The sequence below is a fragment of the Mytilus galloprovincialis genome, chromosome 13 (genome assembly GCF_965363235.1).
Source record: "Mytilus galloprovincialis chromosome 13, xbMytGall1.hap1.1, whole genome shotgun sequence".
NCBI classification, from domain to species: domain Eukaryota; kingdom Metazoa; phylum Mollusca; class Bivalvia; order Mytilida; family Mytilidae; genus Mytilus; species Mytilus galloprovincialis.
In genome coordinates, this window is record NC_134850.1 from 12,856,140 (window position 1) to 12,870,453 (window position 14,314).

General features: G+C 35.1%; 1 protein-coding gene across 1 annotated transcript; it reads left to right on the plus strand.

Moving 5' to 3' along the window:
• Nucleotides 1-14: 14 nt before the first annotated feature.
• LOC143057196 (large ribosomal subunit protein uL29m-like) lies at nt 15-12,156 on the plus strand. The gene is made up of 5 exons (XM_076230453.1): nt 15-185; nt 3,497-3,597; nt 5,913-5,973; nt 10,043-10,139; nt 11,736-12,156. Exons 1-5 carry the CDS (start codon nt 46-48, stop codon nt 12,135-12,137), a joined length of 801 nt encoding a protein of 266 aa, XP_076086568.1. The 5' UTR covers nt 15-45; the 3' UTR covers nt 12,138-12,156.
• Nucleotides 12,157-14,314: the final 2,158 nt, after the last annotated feature.

The following is a 14,314-nucleotide window of genomic DNA, read 5'->3' on the forward strand; positions in this document are numbered from 1 at the left end:
TATAGTTAAGCGTTTGTTTGACATTGACGAAAAAAGAAATGAAAAATGTCATTGACATTTATAAACATCAGAACACTTAGTAATGCAACTAGGCAATTAATTAAGACATCATTACCCGGTGTTAGTCTTCATCCTACCTCAGCTTTTAATGTTCAACACAAGAGGCCGACTATATGTGATGACAAGTATGAATAATTTCTAAAACACTTTTATAAATAATAAATCATTTCAGTTGACATCCAAACTGCAGTTCAGTTGTGTTGTGTGTACAGATCTTCAGCAATCTTCTTGGAAAAGCCTCCTTTGGCAACAAATCGCCATGTCAATCCGTTCTTAGTTGTTCTGCCAATTTTCAAGGTTGCATTTTGTGTGCCAGCAAGTAAGACAGCTTGACGTCTGTGATTTCAGGTACAATGTATCACTATCAGGTCCATTCGCGCCCAATACACTTTCACACCTTACACGTTTGCACCTTCCACGTTCGCACCCAAGTTCCGTTCGCGCCCAATTTTAATTCAAATTCAAGTTGAATAATTGGAAAATCATGATTGTTGTTTTAAATTGCTTTGGTGTAAATACTAAATGTATATACATAGCTTGGTATGGGTAAAACATTGAAGATTTTAAAAGAAAAACACAAAAGATAATTGTTTTTAACAGCTTGGTCCCTTTGATCTGAAACAATTAAACAATAAAATGTAGCTATACACTCTTATAACCAAAACATGATAAAATTTATTCAACACACACAAAAAAAAAACGTATTCAGAATCTCACTTTATTTTGTAACAAGTCAATGAAACAAAGTTATGGCAATACACTAACCAAAACATGATTAAGAGCTATTCAACATGAAATAAACGTGGGAAGAATCCCACTTTATTTAGAAAGGATTTTTTTAATTTTTTTAACAATACACTATCAAAACCTGATTAAGATTTATTCAATACAAAAAAAAATGCTGTCTCACTTTATTTTAAGACAATGACAACAGATATACTTATAAGAATACACTTGCCAAAACTTGATTACAAAGTTAATAAACACAAAACCAATTAAAATTGGGCGCGAATATGTAGGTAGCGAACAGACTTTGGGTGCGCACATGTAGGGTGCGAAAGTGAAAGGGGACGAACATGAGTGGCTGCGAATATGAATGGGCGCGAACAGACCCGGATGTCTAACAGTGACGTAATTTGATATATGACGTCACTTCAAAATGACCTTTACATTTGTCATTGAAGAAAAATATAACATTGTTTAATGAGAAAGTATAATGCCCTTTACCGTAAGTCGTCAAACAGTCATTTTCGGCTACCGTTAGCGTCAAATTGGTTAGAATTTTACTGTTATTTGTCAAAATATCTTTATCATGATTCATCAGAGGTCTCACTGAAATAGTTATCGTTACCGTCATTTTTGGAGAAAAAAACAAATTGATTCATAAAAATCCATCGATTTTAATATCGCCCAAAAATTTACTATGAGAACAGACAAACTGATGCATCTTGGAAAGTTTTAAGGCATGGCTGGACCTAGTTATATAAACGTTATATGAAGTCTATGTTTCAGAAAATTAATGACTTACCTGGATTTTGACGTGCATTTTTTCCCAGTCTGCAGAAGATAGCAAAATAAACATGATAAACTAACACACAAGTTTCATTTGATACGGTCCACTCAGTTACACAGTATAAATCGCCTATTGTTTACAGGTGTCTATTGTCCATTTAAATCAATACTACTCACAACATCGATTATTCGAGGGGAGCTTCTCAAACGTTTTCCCAACTTAGTTTATTTTTGCACCTTCTGCAGGAATGAAAAAATATGAATGGCAAAATTCAGAAAACTTTCTGAACAATAAAATGCATTTAAAATTTAATTATCTGGGTCCAGCCATGCCTTAAAACTTTAGCAGGTGCACAGGTTTTTCTGTACTCAGAGTAAAATTGGTGGTGTAAATACAGCCATTTTAGCCAAAAGGTTATGATGAACCTTTAAGAAAGTGTAAATTTTATCATCATGCACCAAAAATTACTGTTAAGGTCATTTGGCAATTTTGTTTTACCATTATTAGTCATGAAGGTACCCTCTTTAATGTTTTGAGCAGTGCATAACACTTTCAATAAAATTTATTTTGTATAGATAGTGTTGTGCCCCACACAGTACATTCTATTGAAAATGGGCTATCTTCCTTGTAAAATAGAAAGTGTTGTGGCGGTTAAAGTACAGAATAAACATGGAATTTATTAAAAATTTCAAGCACAAGAAATTTTGCTAATTCCATAATAAAAAATAATTTTGAGTAGATAGCCTCTTTACTACAAATGATATATACATGATATATACCATTGAAGATTATGTATAGTTAAGGATGTTTGCTACTCTATTTTAAAATAACAAGCTTTAAAAAGACTTTTATAAACATGATTAATGAATTAAAAGTATATAGAAAAGCTGAAAACAATTAAAGGTCTGTGTGCTTGTTTTTTAGATATAATTATAAGCTATTGAAAATTTGGCAGGAATTAAGTCTCTGGTAGACATTTGTGAAAAAGAACAAGGATTTTACAGGATTTTTCAAATTTGGCTTTATAAACTGTAAAAAAAATATGAAAAGAAAAGTAGTGGTTAGCAGTGATTTTTTTGCAATGGCACTACATGGATTATTTCAGACGATTCTGGATATCTGTGTCAATATGCACAATATTATAGATTTTCCTTAGGCAGAATTCTAAGTTCTGTGTCAAATATTTAATTACAATCCAAATTCAGACCTGTATCAATCGTGAATTTTGTGTCCATGTTTGCCCCAACTGTTCAGGGTTTGACATTTTCGGTCGTATCCAGCTTTACTCGGCGAAGCTATTTATTCTATGGTACTCTACTGTCCGAATCAAGACAAAGAGGATTAAGCTCAGTCATTTGCTTAAAATAGAAACATGTCAAATATTACTACACAGATATTTTTTGTTTACACATAACTTTTGTGGTCCTCAATTGGAGGTACATTAGGCATGTTAGGGATATTGACCCATCTGGCGAACATTTAAAAACAATAGGAGCAAATATCCTTTATTTCAGTTCAGTTGATTGTGATATCAATCACAGAAGCAGCTCCAGCCATTTATAACAGAGGGGTGGGAAGGGGTTGGAGATGTTCCTAACTCAGGATAAAGGGGGTTCCAACTATATGTCTCAATTCAAATGCATTGATCGTCAGAAAAAAAGGGGGGAATCTATTGCCGGAACCCTCCCCCTGGATCCGCCACTGAACCAAAGGGAGAGGAATTTGTATAAATGACTTTCCAATCCATGTATTGTATTTATGTACATATTTATTTATGTTTCTGAATAAAAATACATGTATTGTTTACACTAAGTCTAACCAAACCATATCAGGAATAGGGCTAATCTGTAGTACCTTTGAATGTCAGATCTAATTTTTCTTTTATATTGAATAACACAATTTGTACATGTTATATTATTTTAGGTGTATAGCATGTTCCAGTTTTCATACATCAAGCAAGAATTATGATTTAATGGAATTTTTCGATGACAGGGCTAACTGGAAAGAGAAAGAAATTAAAACAGGTTACTTTGTTTATTACATATGTTGCAAGAATTACTATGTTTTCCCAGTGAAATGAAAACCGATCATAGAGTAGAAATATTAGTGAGATTATGGAAATAAAAGTATGGGCAAAAAAAAATTCAGTATTGAGATTTCTGTGTCATTGTATGTTTTGATTTGTAGCCTGTTGTTTGTCTTTTTGTATTCCTTTTACAAAAAAGAAGACATGGTTTGATTACCAATGAGACAACTCTCCACAAGAGACCAAATGACACAGAAATATATATTTTTTATTATATGACCGGTCGTATATTGGTATCACGTCGTCATTGTCAGCGTCGTATGGGTCAGCGTCGTCCGAAGACGGATGGTTTGGGGATAATACCTTTAGTATAAGTAAATAAAAATCAATAAAATTTTAATACAATGTTCATAACCACAAAAGGAAGTTTGGTATTGATTTTGGGGGGTTATGGTCCCTAAGGTTTAGGAATAAGGGGCCCAAAGGGGGCCAAAACAAGCATTATCTAGTGTCAAGACAATAAGTTGTCCATAAGTATTTCAATTGTTCTGAAATTGTACCACAATACCATCAGTAGAAGGTTGGGATATATTTTAAGGGTTATGGAGAAAATAGTCTAGGAACAAATGACCAAAAACAAGCATTTTTGTAGTTTCAAGACAATAAATTGGAGTTATCTTTCTTTGTTCAGAATGGTTGTTGAATCGCCTAAAATCAATCTATAATACTAAAATTACGAGGTCCAATTTGTCAGCTGTCATTGGGTAAAAACGACAAATCAAAGATTTCAACTCTATATAAAACTAATATAGGACAATGGTGCAGATTAAAAATTACACCACTCCAGACCCTTTTGTTTTCCACATAATTAATATTGCCAATAATTAACAAGTTTCGGGTCGAATCCGATACCGATACCAATAGTATATTCACCTGTTAGCTATTACCTTATCTGTACGTTCCGCATTTGACAGGCGCACCACCAAACGGTGTATTGATCAGGATTTTGCTATATACAAGGGTCATAATCAAAGGGCTGACACTACTAAATTCAATCATTGTCAAATTGTTCCCTATTGTAGTTTTATTCCGCAATCAGCAAGACTTTCTAAGATAACTAATATAGGACAATGCTGTTGATTAAAAAATACTCCATTCCTGGATAGCCAGGACCTTTTGTTTTCCTAATAATTAATATTACCAATAATTGATAAGTTCCAGGTCGACGGGTTCAAACAGAAAGATTTGAAAGCTTAGAAAACTTTGTATCTTATAATCGACATGACTTTATCAGATGACAATACCAATTACTAAAATAAGGCTTAGGCATAGTTATAAACTTTAATTCAGTCACGGACCCGCGATATCACGGGTGTGTACTTGTGCTATATATATATACAATATAAAATGCAATATTCACTTTTACTACCAACTGATAAAATTAAAGCAATCTTTAACATTCAGTGATTACAATCACCTTGATTACCATTCTAGGGTTATGCCCCTTTACAAGTGGAAAAATTGAAGAATTTTTTTGTTTCTGTTCTCTTAACTTAAGTTCGTCTCAACTAAATTTAATGAAATGTGTATATAATGCTTATTACCTCTAAACTCAGACTAAGTTTGTCTTCAACTGATAAGTATCACTTTGCTATCCTCTGCCTCTCTCCTGTAAATAAACAAAAATCAGCAAAATATTTTATAATGTTCTAAAGTGTTCTCTTTTTCTCTTTGGTGTCTTAATTTGCCAGTTTTCATCCTAATTGACTCCCTAAAGCAGAACTTGCCAATTAAATCAATTGTTTTATAGATCTTGGAAATATGCATGAAATATTTGCCAGTTGTGACTGGACAGAGAAAATGAAAACTATTTAACCAATTGTTTCTTAAAAAAAAGAAGGGCAGTAAAATAGTTTTAAGTTCCATAACATTGTTTTGACAGTTGTAGAAATTTGAAGTTATAACCAAATAGAAATATTGATGAAGTTAAACAACTGAATCAATGAACATCTCTTTAAAAAAAAAAACAAGATTTCAAAATTTTATCATCTGACTATTCAAAATGTTTCAACTCAAACAAATAAAGGACAGTAAAACAGTTTTTAAGTTATAACCAAACCATGTAGTCCCTGGATAAGAGTTGTCTCATTAGCAATTTGAAACAATGGAAGTTTTTATCGACCTTGACTGGCTATACAGCCCTTGCACGGTCGGATTAGCAATTATACCATATCTTCCAATTTTTATACCATAGAAATTAAAATTAATTTTATTACACAGATTAAGTTCTATGTTAATCACTTTCTTTTACAGGTCGACCATGGAATGTTGATGAATTAAGGATTAAGAGCAATGATGATTTACATAAATTATGGTGTGTAAAATTCAATCATACATATTCATACATCTACTTCCTTACTGTTTATTCATTTATTTTTGAATGGGTACCAATTTCGTGGATTGAGGATTATCTTTATTTTCTTAGATATCTACAGGATATTTGATATCCAATGAATCATAAGTATTTGTACAACATGTGAGAGAGCCACCCGTAAAATAAATGTGTTTGAAATTGGGTACTCATGCCTTCTTGGGTTGGAAAGCTAGGTAAAACTTTTTTCTCTGACGTACAACAAAGATTTAGACATAAAAACAATGTAAGAGCAGGAAAAAATTTGAGATGATTTGTGTCATCAATAATTTTCCAGTAGGCCTCTGTTTACTAAACTAGGTAGGTTTCCAGTAGGCTGCTGTTTACTAAACTAGGTAGGTTTCCAGTAGGCTGCTGTTTATTAAACGAGGTAGGTTTCCAGTAGGCTGCTGTTTACTAAACGAGGTAGGTTTCCAGTAGGCTGCTGTTTACTAAACGAGGTAGGTTTCCAGTAGGCTGCTGTTTACTAAACGAGGTAGGTTTCCAGTAGGCTGCTGTTTACTAAACGAGGTAGGTTTCCAGTAGGCTGCTGTTTACTAAACGAGGTAGGTTTCCAGTAGGCTGCTGTTTACTAAACGAGGTAGGTTTCCAGTAGGCTGCTGTTTACTAAACGAGGTAGGTTTCCAGTAGGCTGCTGTTTACTAAACGAGGTAGGTTTCCAGTAGGCTGCTGTTTACTAAACGAGGTAGGTTTCCAGTAGGCTGCTGTTTACTAAACTAGGTAGGTTTCCAGTAGGCTGCTGTTTACTAAACTAGGTAGGTTTCCAGTAGGCTGCTGTTTACTAAACTAGGTAGGTTTCCAGTAGGCTGTTGTTTACTAAACTAGGTAGGTTTCCAGTAGGCTGCTGTTTACTAAACTAGGCAGGTTTCCAGTAGGCTGCTGTTTACTAAACTAGGCAGGTTTCCAGTAGGCTTCTGTTTACTAAACTAGGTAGGTTTCCAGTAGGCTGTTGTTTACTAAACTAGGTAGGTTTCCATTAGGCTGCTGTTTACTATACTAGGTAGGTTTCCATTAGGCTGCTGTTTACTAAACTAGGTAGGCTTCCAGTAGGCTGCTGTTTACTAAACTAGATAGGTTTCCATTAGGCTGCTGTTTACTATACTAGGTAGGTTTCCAGTAGGCTGCTGTTTACTAAACTAGGTAGGTTTCCAGTAGGCTGCTCTTCACTATACTAGGTAGGTTTCCAGTAGACTGCTGTTTACTAAACTAGGTAGGTTTCCAGAAGGCTGCTGTTTACTAAACTAGGTAGGTTTTCAGTAGGCTGTTGTATACTAAACTAGATAGGTTTCCAGTAGGCTGCTGTTTACTATACTAGGTAGGTTTCCAGTAGGCTGCTCTTCACTATACTAGGTAGGTTTCCAGTAGGCTGCTGTTTACTAAACTAGGTAGGTTTCCAGAAGGCTGCTGTTTACTAAACTAGGTAGGTTTCCAGTAGGCTGCTGTTTACTAAACTAGGTAGGTTTCCAGTAGGCTGCTGTTTACTAAACTAGGTAGGTTTCCAGTAGGCTTCTGTTTACTAAACTAGGTAGGTTTCCAGTAGGCTGCTGTTTACTAAACTAGGTAGGTTTCCAGAAGGCTGCTGTTTACTTAACTAGGTAGGTTTCCAGTAGGCTGCTGTATACTAAACTAGGAAGGTTTCCAGTAGGCTGCTGTTTACTAAACTAGATAGGTTTCCAGTAGGCTGATGTTTACTAAACTAGGTAGGTTTCCAGTAGGCTGTTGTATACTAAACTAGGTAGGTTTCCAGTAGGCTGCTGTTTACTAAACTAGGTAGGTTTCCATGCCAGTAGGCTGCTGTTTACTATAATAGGTAGGTTTCCAGTAGGCTGCTGTATACCAAAATAGGAAGGTTTCCAGTAGGCTGCTGTTTACTATCATAGGTAGGTTTCCAGTAGGCTGCTGTTTACTAAACTAGGTAGGTTTCCAGTAGGCTACTGTTTACTAAACTAGGTAGGTTTCCAGTAGGCTGCTGTTTACTTAACTAGGTAGGTTTCCAGTAGGCTGCTGTTTACTAAACTAGGTAGGTTTCCAGTAGGCTACTGTTTACTAAACTAGGTAGATTTCCAGTAGGCTGCTGTTTACTAAACTAGGTAGGTTTCCAGTAGGCTGCTGTTTACTAAACTAGGTAGGTTTCCAGTAGGCTGCTGTTTACTAAACTAGGTAGGTTTCCAGTAGGCTGTTGTTTACTAAACTAGGTAGGTTTCCAGTAGGCTGCTGTTTACTAAACTAGGTAGGTTTCCAGTAGGCTGCTGTTTACTAAACTAGGTAGGTTTCCATTAATCTGCTGTTTACTATACTAGGTAGGTTTCCATTAGACTGCTGTTTACTAAACTAGGTAGGCTTCCAGTAGGCTGCTGTTTACTAAACTAGGTAGATTTCCAGTAGGCTGCTGTTTACTAAACTAGGTAGGTTTCCAGTAGGCTGCTGTTTACTAAACTAGGTAGGTTTCCAGTAGGCTGCTGTTTACTAAACTAGGTAGGTTTCCAGTAGGCTGTTGTTTACTAAACTAGGTAGGTTTCCAGTAGGCTGCTGTTTACTAAACTAGGTAGGTTTCCAGTAGGCTGCTGTTTACTAAACTAGGTAGGTTTCCATTAATCTGCTGTTTACTATACTAGGTAGGTTTCCATTAGGCTGCTGTTTACTAAACTAGGTAGGCTTCCAGTAGGCTGCTGTTTACTAAACTAGGTAGGTTTAAAGTAGGCTGCTGTTTACTAAACTAGGTAGGTTTCCAGTAGGCTGCTGTTTACTAAACTAGGTAGGTTTCCAGTAGGCTGCTCTTCACTATACTAGGTAGGTTTCCAGTAGGCTGCTGTTTACTAAACTAGGTAGGTTTCCAGAAGGCTGCTGTTTACTAAACTAGGTAGGTTTCCAGTAGGCTGTTGTATACTAAACTAGGTAGGTTTCCAGTAGGCTGCTGTTTACTATACTAGGTAGGTTTCTAGTAGGCTGCTGTTTACTAAACAAGGTAGGTTTCCAGTAGGCTGTTGTATACTAAACTAGGTAGGTTTCCAGTAGGCTGCTGTTTACTAAACTAGGTAGGTTTCCAGAAGGCTGCTGTTTACTAAACTAGGTAGGTTTCCAGTAGGCTGCAGTATACTAAACTAGATAGGTTTCCAGTAGGCTGCTGTTTACTAAACTAGGTAGGTTTCCAGTAGGCTGCTGTTTACTAAACTAGGTAGGTTTCCAGTAGGCTGCTGTATACTAAACTAGGTAGGTTTCCAGTAATCTGCTGTTTACTAAACTAGATAGGTTTCCAGTAGGCTGCTGTTTACTATACTAGGTAGGTTTCTAGTAGGCTGCTGTTTACTAAATTAGGTAGGTTTCCAGTAGGCTGCTCTTTACTATACTAGGTAGGTTTCCAGTAGGCTGCTGTTTACTAAACTAGGTAGGTTTCCAGAAGGCTGCTGTTTACTAAACTAGGTAGGTTTCCAGTAGGCTGCTGTATACTAAACTAGGAAGGTTTCCAGTAGGCTGCTGTTTACTAAATTAGGTAGGTTTCCAGTAGGCTTCTGTTTACTAAACTAGGTAGGTTTCCAGTAGGCTGCTCTTCACTATACTAGGTAGGTTTCCAGTAGGCTGCTGTTTACTAAACTAGGTAGGTTTCCATGCCAGTAGGCTGCTGTTTACTAAAGTAGGTAGGTTTCCAGTAGGCTGCTGTATACTAAACTAGGAAGGTTTCCAGTAGGCTGCTGTTTACTATAATAGGTAGGTTTCCAGTAGGCTGCTGTTTACTAAACTAGGTAGGTTTCCAGTAGGCTACAGTTTACTAAACTAGGTAGGTTTCCAGTAGGCTGCTGTTTACTAAACTAGGTAGGTTTCCAGTAGGCTGCTGTTTACTAAACTAGGTAGGTTTCCAGAAGCTGCTGTTTACTATACTAGGTAGGTTTCCAGTAGGCTGCTGTTTACTAAACTAGGTAGGCAACATCAAACAATTTTTCGAATAATAATGAATCCACAGATTTATAATTACATGAATTGATTTACTGGGTACAATATAATTCTTCTATTTCAGGTATGTCTTACTAAAAGAGAGAAATATGTTGTTTACTATGGAACAGATATATGATGATGAGGTGCTCACAGTTCCTAATCCTGAAAGAAAGTGGAAGGTATTTATTTCATTTTTATGCTCACCTACAATCATGACCTTTGTGATTTTACCACAAACTTAATGCTCTCTAACTACACTTCTACAACATCAACAACCAAACCACCATTGTTTTGAACATGTTCAAAATTTGCCACGCTCATCACAATCTTGAAGACCTCACCACAACCATGATACGACCTTACTGCGATCTAAAAAATTGCACTATGATTGTCAAAATTTGCATTTTTTCACAGATCTATGTTCGACCGTGACCTAGTGTGACTGCAGTTTTAGGAATATACAAGACATTTGTCAGCTGGCTTGCAACCTGGTACACCAGACATGCATTTGTTTACTTAAGATTTATCATTGGGCTCAAATTAAAAAAGATGGATGGCCATAAAATGATTTTTATACATTGAACCACAAGAAAAAATTTGGGATCATATAATGTATGATGTTGTCGTCTGCCTCGTCGTCGGAAAACACACTGGTTTTCCGACAATAACTGAAGTTTAAGAAAATGGATCTCGATTAAACTTTTGAAGAAAGTTCAATACCACAAAAGGAAGATTGGGATTGATTTTGGGGATGATGGTCCCAACCGTTTAAGAATTAGGGACCTAAAAGGGACCCCAAACAAGCATTTATTTAGTTTCAAGACAATAACTTTTGTATTAGTATTTCAATTGCTCTAAAATTGTACCACAATGTTTAATACCACAAGTAGGAGGTTGGGATTAATTTAAAGGTTTATTGGGCTAACAGTTAAGGATTTAAAGGCCAAAAACAAGCACTTTTCTTGTTTTGGGACAATAACTTGTGTGTAAGTGTATGGATCTCTCTGACATTGTGCCAAAAGGTTCCATATAACAAAGGAAAGTGTGGGATTGAGTTTGATGTTAATTGCCCAAAACATGTAGGAATTAGGGGCCAAAAAGGGCCAAAAAGAAACATTTTTCTAGTTTCCAGACAATAACTTGTGTTTAAGTGTATGGATCTCTCTGAAATTATTCTACAAGGTCCCATACTACAAAGGGGGGGGGGACTGGGATTGAGTATTGGGGTAATTGCATTAAGTGGGGTTTCAATAAGGTATGGATGATTTTTTTGTTAACAAGTTCTTTAAGGGATAAATTAATTTTTTTTTCAAATATTTTCAAATTTCAAATTTTTGAAGAGTTTCAAGACGAATTCTTCAAATGCACAGTATTGCACAATAGATTTGTAGGATCTTTGACCACATTTATTTTGTGTCAGAAACCTATATTATGTCAAAAACTTGATCACAATCCAAATTCAGACAGTATCAAGCTGTGTCCAAATTTGGCCCAACTTTTCAGGGTTCAACTTCTGTGGTCGTATCAGGCTGCCCTCAGTGAAGCATTTTATTTTTGGTTTTTAATTTGTTTTAATCTTTTTGCATGTTGGGGCCTCTATTAGCAGACTTTATGGTATTGGTTTTTGTCATTGTTGACAGCTGTATTGTGACTTTTAATTGCTTAAATCAACTTTATTTGAAATCTTTTTGATAGTTGTCTCTTGTGTATTCATACCACATCTTCTTATTTTTGTATCAGAACATAATTTTTAAGTTTAAAAAAACTATTTCCAGGTTGATGAATCCATGAGGAACATAGTGGAAGTTATTCAAGAAAGAGAGCGGGCAATTAATATGTTGGAGACGGGTGAAACAGGGGATCCAAAGGTTAGAAAGGTCATGAACTTTCTAGGAATGATAGAAGACCGAACAGAAAAAGAGCATTTGGTTCCAAAGTCTGAAAATCCTGAGTACCAATTACTTCATCCAAAATTTGAGAAGTGGATGATGAAATATTTGAAATTATACAATGAGAAACAATTAGGAGAAGAACAACAATTGAAAAAGACGAAGCGAAAATATCAGGAGAGGCTGAAGAAGAAATTCCCACACCTTACACAAGAAGAGTTAGAATTAGGTTGGGAGAAAAAGCAAGAAGAGGCCAAAAAGTTTTCTAGTTACAATGTATATGATTAAACAATTAAAATTAAAAAAAGTTACTGAATTTTGATATATGTTGAACACCTTCATGAAGGTGGTGTTTCTGTTTCAAAAGTCATAAATCATTATATATATATTAATTATAAAATCACATAGAATAATTGTGTTTTCCATCTAGGCAAAAATTTAAACAATTTTTTTCATTGCAAATTTAATTTTTACACTATTAGCCGTTACTTTATGATAAGGTACAAAAATCAATCCCAAGAAATCATTTTGTTTTGGCCCAAGTTAACTTTTAAAATGTTTATATCATTGAAAAAGCTCCAAATTATCTCCCTTAGGTGCCATTTTCTTGCATTAAAATTGAAATATCCTTTTCAACTCATCAGTGTAATATATAAGCGATTTCTGTTATTTAGTTCCTTTTTATTTCCATATTACCTCTTTTACTCCTATTGGTTCAACAGAAAAAAAGTACCCTCAACAAAAATGCATGCTTATTTCGAAGGAAAATCATACATGTGAGCTTGAATAATAGGTGACCCCATTTTTTTATTTTATTTTTCTATTAAGTATTTGATAAAGTTCATTTAATAGATAATCCTATATTTAAAAAAAAATTGGATTTATACCCCCTTAATTTGCATGGCTACCCAAATACGCTTTATAGACATTTTTGGGTTACCTATGTAAAAAAGGACATTTTTATGCTCTGACATAGAAAATAGTTCTACTCTAACCCATCTGTACATGTATGTATGATCATACATCACAGAGATGGTCTAGGTAGCCTTAACTGAATGCTATGATACTTATACACAATGCTTATTACCACAAAGTACAGATCAAGCTTAAATTTTGGCGGTGTCACTTTTATTTGTCTAGAGTTATGCCTCTTTACAAATGGAAAAATTACTGAATTTTCAGTTGCCGATTTTAAGTTGGCCACACTCAAATGTTATGAAACTTACCACAAAACTCAGATCAAGTACAAGTTTGGGTAATGTAACTTTTACTGTTCCTCAGTTATATCCCATTATAACTATATGATATGCAAGCAGGGGCATCATCTGTCTCCCTTGGACACATTCCCCATTTTTGTTTTGTTTATTTGTTAAATAGCTCCTACACAAAGTCCGAAAATATTTCCCTACAAACATAATAATGTCCATATTAAATATTTTACCTACTTACCTTTCTATTTTTTGTGCCAGGTGTCAGGAACCAAGTTATATTCTGTATCTCTTGCAGCAATGGGTACATATTGAATGGGGAGTTTGTCTGTACTTTTATTCGTCCTTTTGTGACAAGACGTCATATATGCATTTCCTTTCTTTTCAATCGATGGAGACAAAGATGATTTTGTATGTAGAATCATGATCCCTGGTTACACAATCATGCTCCCTGGTTACACTTGAACTCTCTTTGTGTTTGTGTGGGGATTGTCCTTGTAAATATTGTTGTAAATACATGTACTTTAGTGACACATCTTCGTTAATCCCGAACGGAAGTGTACACAGATTCCACTGTACTTTCGCAGCTTTCAAGGGTGCTCCAATAACGGAGGAATCTACCAATACATGCGTTGCTGCTCACAAGGAAAGTATTAAACAAAATTTTCCAAAGGGTGAAGTTGAAATCATCCCTTCATATATTTAATGGACGTCATCACAAGTTGGTTGACCGTTATGCAATATCTGTTTCGTTCCTATTTCTTTTGTACTATCTTTCCTTTACAAAGCATTATAAAAATTAAGAAGATGTGGTATGATTGCCAATGAAACAACTATCCACCAGAGTTCATAATGGTTTGTACTAATTTGGTATAATCAAAATTCATCGGCATGTTATCTTCTGCATGTAAAGCAGCTATCAATTAAAAAGCCGTTCTGAACTACCTTTTTGTCGAGCCTTCGACTTTGTCGAAAAAGCGAGACATAGCGATCCTACATTCCGGCGGCGGGGGCGGCGTCCACAAATATTCAGTTTGTGGTTAAAGTTTTTGAAATTTTAATAACTTTCTTACACTATCATGGAATTGTACCAAACTAGGACAGAAGCTTGTTTATGATCATAAGATAGTATCCAGAAGTTTTTTTTTTTTTTTTTTAATCCTGTTTTTCCGTATTTTACTTATAAATAGGACTAAGTTTTTCTGCCAGGAAATATGACATTTACTTTGTGGTTAAAGTTTTTAAAAGTTTTAATAA

Excerpts from the sequence above, each read along its gene's own strand:
- LOC143057196 (XM_076230453.1), top strand. The coding sequence starts at position 46 with ATGTCATTGACATTTATAAACATCAGAACACTTAGTAATGCAACTAGG. Across the intron at positions 5,974-10,042 it reads GATGATTTACATAAATTATG|GTATGTCTTACTAAAAGAGA; the intron begins GTGTGTAAAATT and ends CTTCTATTTCAG. Across the intron at positions 10,140-11,735 it reads ATCCTGAAAGAAAGTGGAAG|GTTGATGAATCCATGAGGAA; the intron begins GTATTTATTTCA and ends AACTATTTCCAG.